This window comes from Nannospalax galili, unplaced genomic scaffold, assembly GCF_000622305.1.
Source record: "Nannospalax galili isolate Female #2095 unplaced genomic scaffold, S.galili_v1.0 scaffold212, whole genome shotgun sequence".
NCBI classification, from domain to species: Eukaryota; Metazoa; Chordata; class Mammalia; order Rodentia; family Spalacidae; genus Nannospalax; species Nannospalax galili.
The window spans coordinates 4,244,752-4,252,038 of record NW_008333884.1 but is presented as its reverse complement, the minus strand read 5'-3'; the positions used below and the strand labels follow the sequence as shown (position 1 = coordinate 4,252,038).

At 50.3% G+C, this 7,287-nt stretch overlaps 1 protein-coding gene across 1 annotated transcript in view; it reads left to right on the top strand.

Moving 5' to 3' along the window:
* The window catches only part of Ccdc92b (coiled-coil domain containing 92B), a 22,778-nt gene extending 19,567 nt beyond the window's left edge, over positions 1-3,211 (top strand). Inside the window, exon 6 of the mRNA XM_029561466.1 lies at positions 1-3,211. This exon is cut by the window's left edge and continues 16 nt beyond it. Within this exon, the coding sequence (XP_029417326.1) occupies positions 1-264 (264 nt within the window). The 3' untranslated portion in view covers positions 265-3,211.
* The last annotated feature ends 4,076 nt before the right edge of the window (positions 3,212-7,287 follow it).

The following is a 7,287-nucleotide window of genomic DNA, read 5'->3' as shown; positions in this document are numbered from 1 at the left end:
CAGCGAGCACGCCGCCCTCCCGAGGCGGCAGCCAAGGGCCCGAGCCGGGACTGGGCCGCCTGGGACCGCGCAGCCGGCGCCCTGGACGACGCCGACCCCATGCCCGACCCCGCGCTCTTCCTTTATCCCCGGAGGCCGCAGCGGCCCGGCGCCCGCGGCCCGCGACACCCGCCACGCCAGGAGCCCCTGGACCAAGGCACCCCGCATCCTGGGCCCTGCGGGAGCCCACCTGCCGTGCCCAGCGCCCCCGGGGACCCCGAGTAAGGGCGGAGCTGGCGAAGGCAGTGTGGGAGGCGGGCCGGCCTGGCCTGGGACGTGGCCGGGTCCAGCTGGCAGATCCCCAGGCTGGGGGCAGCCGCTTGAGCCCAGGGAGCGGGCTTAGGGGGCCCCCAGCTCCCGGACCCCCTCCAGCTGCCCCCTGCCTTGTGTATTGACCAACATTTCTGAAGCTTTGAGCTGTCCCCTACTGCGAGGGAGATCTTTTGCAGGGAGCCGAGGGATCGCACCTTTTTTGTGAAGGAGATCTTGCAGTTAATGACCCTGATGGGGTCCCACCCTGCCACTGGGAAGGGGGAGGGGCGTGGTCACTTCTGTCCCTGGAAAGCTGACAGTCCTCTAGGGGACGGGGTTGGGTGTTAAAGGAAGGCTGGACCTGCCTACGGTAAGAAACAGAGTGGCACTTGGCACCTCCTAGGCCTGCGAGCTCCCCTTCCCTGCTTCTTACCCTTCCCCAGCCCTTCCAAGCCTTTTTGCTCCTGAGAGGCAGGCTAAGGAGCTGGCACATGTAGCTAAATACCCCAGTGATAAGTCCTTGCCGGTGAGCACCGAACACTTTAGCACTAGTTTAGAAGTCACGTCCTCCCAGAGCCCCTGGGTGGGAAAGTTGCGGCCGGAGGGCAGTCGAACTTACAGAAAACAGCATGCATAGACAGACCCGTGGAGCAGAGTAGGTCACTGTAAAGGACCCAACTGGTTCTTCCTAAAGCATGGGGGACATAGAAGATGAGCAAGCTGGGGCTCAGACTCGGGAAGGGCTTTGTGCCTTTCTGCCTTGGAGAGGCCCCAGTCCTGTTATTGGTGCTAATCTTACCCAGCTTCCTAAGCAGCTAGTTGGCTGCACCCAAAAGCCAGAAGGAGGGCCTGGCTTTTTGGAAGTGATAGCTATCCTTAGAAATGTTTTGCTGGGAAGGAAAGTGAAGACAGGTGTGTCTCCCGCTGGAAAGGTCTGTAGTAGCCTGCTGATGGTGGGTGGTCTTATGGCCTTCATCCCTGCCTTTCCTTTCTTCCCAGCTCCCCTCACTACCAAAGTCAGAGTGCAGTTTCAGTCTGGCTCATTGTTCCCACACCAATTCCCCAGAGCCCCACTCTTTCCCCCTTGGTTTGATCCTGCTTTGAGCCCTAAGTGCCTGTGAGGTCTTCCAGGGGCTACTGAGGGAGGATGCCTCTCCTCTCCCAGACACCCGGTCCCTAGCAGGACCTGGCCCTGACTGAGGCAGCACATTATGTGTGTCACCCAAGGGCTGGAGATGAGCAGTCAATCTGTAGTTGACAGACTTCTCCAGTTATGATTGCCAGGAAGAAAAAAGAACTCCTGGCTATTGTCCTCCACTCTGTAAGAGGAAACAGAAATTTGGCAGGAAGCAAGAGTCAGTGAGCACATTCCCACCTGATCATGCACACAGCCCAGTCCCAGTTGTGCCCTTCCCTGAAGGACAGCTGAATCCACTGAGCAATAACCAGACCTGGTCTGGGTTGTCCAACTCCTGGGAGGTGGGTAGCAGAGTTGGAAGCCCGGAGTCTTTACCAGGGCCCCAGCCTCTATCCTCCCTGTGGCCATACCTGTGCCACTTCTCCCCTTATGCTTGTGTGACTCACTGCCCTATCCTGCCACCCTCCCAATTGGAACCTGTCTGTATGAGGGCATCTCTCCCCTCTACTGGAGGTGCCCAAAGGACAATGGGAGAGGAAAGGCCTCTTTCTGGAGGTTCCTGCACAGATGTACATCTCCCATAACCATACTTTTGGGGGCAAACAGGGTGACTTTTGTTACGTTGATTTTTCTAGAGAGATGGTGAAGTCCCTTTTTAGCCACCTACCCACTAAAAGCCATAGCTACCCTGCCTGGCTTCCCTTAAAACTGTAGCAATAGCCCTCTTCCTCTTCCCTCAGGGGTGCCCAGAATATTCAGCTGGCCCCTCCATACCCAAATCCCAGAGATCCCGCAGTAACTAGCCTGCCTCTCCTCAAGTGACCCCATCAGCACCCACCAAATCCTGTCCCTCTTTCAGCAACCAGAGATAATGATGCTTAATTGTTTGTGGGGTGCTTGAAGATTCCCCAGGTGAAAGGGTCTAGGGATGGTTGACCCACAGTTGAGATTTTTGGAGGTGACTGGGAAAGGAAATAATGCAGCTCCTTATTTAGTGTATGTGGCAGGGGCGATGGGAGGTCCAGGCAGATACAGGGTTCCAATGTTAACAGAATACCCTTCCCCAGAAATAACAGGAGGATTTCTTCAGTGGTCTACAGGCAAGACCAAGGTCATCAGCCTTCCAGCCTGGGACAGCCCTACCCTTAGCTTCTACCACCTTCCTTCCTAGGCTTGGGTGTAGGGACCCACCTGGTCAAAAGTCCCAGCTACAATTCTGGAATGGATGGGTGACTGAGAAGGAATGAATCATTTCATCTCTCTTCTCTGCTGCACACATCCCCAGTGAGGGAGGGAGAGGGTTCATGTGAACACTCAGGGTCCCTAGTGAGAGGGCTCCTGCCACACTGCAAATGTAGACAGAGGCAGGAGAAAAAGCTATAATGGAGCCCCTCCACATTCTAGAATCCATGCAGGAATAAGTGAGCAGTGTTGTATAAGGCTCTGTATCCCTTGTCCCTGTGTCCCTGCCATGGTAACCTGTTCTTTGGGGGACCAGTTCAGGGTCAAAATGTGACAATCTGTCCCCAGTACAAGTAACAGGATAGAGTCTGCCTTGATGGAGGGGAAGGAGGCCAGAGGGTGTGGAGCAGCTTCTCACTTTGGGGGCCAAAGGACCCCTTAGCACCCTCTCACTTATGTGCCAGCCTCACATGGGAGACATGCAGGGCAGATGGATCCTGCTCCAAATTCTCTGTTGGCTGTGCTTTTTAATCCAATGCTTTTTGGAGTGTATTCACTCACCTACAGAAATAGAGCCCTGTGCTTTAGGGGTGACTGTCGTATGCCTTATTCTTAATAAAATGTTTGAAAAACATGTAAGTCAGTTCTCTTCCTGTGGGTCTGTGGTCATCTGCCTGTTAGAGTGTGAGGGAAACAGTGGCTTGGGAGTCACTAGGTAGAGTAAGCTAGGGATCTGATACTCAGGGTCCCCTCAGTAGATGTTCCTCAGGGCATAGGGTGCTCTCTGAGGTGGCCTGGCTCTCTGCCAAGGCCTGCTGTCCTCTTCATGTATCCCCAATCTAAATAAACATGAATGATTCAGATCGTGGAGGAGGGCTCCTGAATAGGCCAGGGAGGGATAGATTGAAAGGCTCCCATGCCTGGAATTGTCCATTGTCCTGGCCTATAAAGGATCCTGAGCTTCTTGCATCTTTAGTCATGCTGTTCTCCATCTGCAAGAAGCCCAGCATCCTGGAGATGCACCCTTTCTCATCTGTACTAATGGGAATCATCCTGGGACCTCAGCTTGAGTAGTTTAGCACTCACAGACACATGTGAGTCCAAACCAGAATATTTTCAACAGACGTTTATGTTGTGGACAGCTGGGGAAAAAAAGCAATAGCTCTCCATTCCAAGGATGCAAAGGCCATATTGTTTCTGTGTGCAACTCTCTTGATAATAGGAGCCATCTCAGTCCATTTGAGGGGAGGGAAGTCTGAACCCATCCATGTGGCTTAAATAAGGTAGGTGACACTGGGTTGACAAATAGGCACATTAGTCATTGAGTCAACCATGGGACTTTTGTTGGAACCATACCTTCGGCATGCCATCTTAGGTGCTCTAGCTGTGGCAATGAACAGTATAGGACTATTGACAAACTCTGGCAGCTAAAGTGCTAGTCTTAGCCTTGGAGAGTTGATGGGTCATTTACCACTACAAAATGAAGTCATGAAGAAGGGGGCTGGATGTGGCTCCGTTGGTAGAGTGCTTTCCCACAATGCACAAAGCCCTGGGTTAGATCCCCAGTACTGTCTAAAGTACCTATAATCCTAGCAGTGTGTATGTGGGGATGCCTGAGTATAGAAGAGGTGGGGACAAAATGACCAAGGTCACCCTCAAAAAGATAAAGGAATGAAGAAATAGCCGGTAAAGTCATTTGAATCCCCAGGTGTCTGACGTCCCTGATGTGGACCTGTTCATCCATATTTTTGCTTCTAAGCCATCAGCATTAATTTGTGGGGTTTTTTTCCCTTCCCCCATTCTCCTCCTCATCATCCTCTTTTTCTTTTGTGATTCTCGGGATTGAACCTAGCAGGCCTGGTACATGTGCTCTACTGAGCTAGACTCCCAGGCCTTTTTTAATCTACAATTTTTATTTCTATGAATTTTTTATTAATGTTTAGTTATCATGGTGTTTGTTTGTGGGGGTTTTTTTTGTTTTTTGTTTTTTGTTTTTTTTTTTTTTTTGGTCCAGGCTGGCCTTGAACTCACAGAGATCCGCCTGCCTCTGCCTCCCGAGTGCTGGGACTACAGGTGTGTGCCACCACGCTCGGCTTGTTTTAGTGTTTTGAGGTAGAGTCTTATTTATGAAACCCTGGCTGGCCTGGAGCTCATATGATAGTTGAGGATGGCCTGGTACACTCAATCCTCCTGCCTCTGCTTCCCAAGTGCTGAGATTATACCACTACTCTGGTGTTTTAGTTAATTAATTTAGTTAGTTTTTCTGAGATAAAGTCTCATGTAACCCTATCCTGGCCCCAAACTTGCTATGTGGCCAAGGATGACCCTGAACTTCTGATCCTCCTGTCATTTTCTCCTAAGTACCTATTATTATTCTTTTTCTTAATATTTTATTTTTATGTGTATAAGTATATTGCCTGCATGTATGAGAGATGGCTCAGCAGTTAAGAGTACTGACTGCTCTTGCAGAGGATTCAGGTTTGATTCCTAGCACCCACATGGTGGCTACAAACTGTCCTTAACTCCAGTTCCAGGGAATCCAAAGCTGTCTTCTGACCTCCAGGGCATTGCATGACACAGGTACACTCACATATATGCAGGCTATTATTATTCTTTTAAAAAATCATTAATTTTTTATTTTTGTTGTTTTTTGTCTTTTGTCTTTTTGAGACAGAATCTCCCTGTAGCCTCAGCTGACCTGGAACTCACTATGTAGACCAGGGTGGCCTGGAACTCACAGAGATCCACCTGCCTCTGCCTCCCGAGTGCTGGGATTAAAGGAGTGTGCCACCAGGCACGGCTAAAAAAATAGTTAATTTTTATGTGTTTGTGTGTATGCCTAAGGGTGTATATGTGCACCACTTGTGTGCAGGCAGTTGTGAGTTGCCATGTTGGTGCTGGGAACTGAACCCAGGTCCTCTGGAAGAGTAGCACATGCTCTAAGCCCTATTATTATTCTTTTAGAGACAGATCTCAATATGTTGCCTGGGCTGGTCCCAAACTCTTAGTTCAAATAACCCTCCTACCCCAGCCTCTTAACCAGCTGGGACGAAGGGCACAGCTCACCACACTCAGCTTCTACTTGCTATTTTGAACTCAGTTCTCTGCTTCAGTCTCTGAGACTCAGGTTTGGTTCCAGGATAGACTAGGACAAGGACCTGTAGCAGGTCCAGAATACATGGCCCAGGACTACTTTTGTTCCAGGTGTCTTATTTCCTGGGGAGCCTAGGGGACAGAAGGCCAAGCCCTGGATAAAAATCTGTCCAAGACTCTTGAGTCTCATGTATAGTTTGAGAAAAAGGAAAAAAGAAGGGAGAAAGGCCAGGCATGGTGGGCACGTCTTTAATCCCAGCACTCTGAGATAGAGGCAGGTAGATCTCTGTGAGTTCAAGGCCAGCCTCATCCAGGCCAGCTGGGGCTACAGGGAGACCCTATCTCAAAAAGAGAAAAGAAGAAGAGGAGAAGGGAGAGGAGGAGGAAGAAGAGGAGGAAGAGGAGGAGGAGGAGGAGGAAGAATTAGAAGAAAAGGGATTGGTCTTAGGGTCTAGGTCCCTGGGGTTGCTTGACTAAGCCCAGTTCAGAGCCACAGTTGGGGTGGAGATGTGAAATGTCAGCACCAGATAACTCTCAGAGATCATCATGCAACCCTCTCATTTTACCAATGGGGAAACTGAGGCCCAGAGCTTCTTCCTGCTGTCATCCATTCTTCTTGGCAGTTCTTGCCTATAGAAATTTGGAACAGAATAAGATGGAACATTTTCATTCTTTTGGGTTCCCAGAGTCAGGCCAGAAAGATAGGGGACTCCCTCCTGCAGTCTAAGGACTTTGGGTTCCAGCCTCACCTCTCCAACCACCCAGGAAATTCTACTGGGAAAGAAGGAGGGAAGTGGGCAGGACCAGCTGAGTAGGTATATCCATCATAACAATAATTAGGAAAATGGAAGGCTTTGAGCAGGCTAATTACGTGGGCTCAGCTTAGATAAACCTCCCTTCTGTAGCATCTTTGTGGGGGCCTCCAAAATGGGGAAACTGAGATGCCCAGGCAGCCTAGAGAAGGAAGCTGTGTAACAGGAGCCTGAGAGGAATGGGAAGGGAGCTACTAAGGACTAGTGGTGGATTCTAAGGCTGGAACTTACACTGGATGGGGAGAAGGGCTTCTTGCCTTTTTTTTTTTTTGAGATGGCTTCATGTAGGCTGGCCTTGAACTCCCTGTGCTCTGAGGTTGACCTTGAACTCCTGATCCTGTTGCCTCCACCTCCCAAGTGCTGGGATTTCAGGTATGCTCCACCATGCCTGGCTTCCATTGGCACCTTTGTGGACTCAGGCTGGTGGATCTCAGCTAGGCATTATGAAAATGATCTGAGGCTCTGGACAAAGGTCGACGCTACAGCACACAAAGGAAATATCTACAAGGAAGGCTGGGTATTATAAACAACGGTGGGGATCAAAGGTAGCACTCTAAGCCAACAGCAAAACTCCTCATTCCAGTTCCATGGAGCCCTAAAAAAAGATTGCTTGGTATTCTCTACATCTGGATCACCCACTTAGCCAACAAATGTGTTAAGCACATACCTTGCATCAGGCTCTGGAAAGATGCTGAGGACACCCAGAAGACTGAATTTCAGGCCAGCCTGCACTGTACCACAAATCCTGTCTCAAACAAAGAAAAAAAAAAA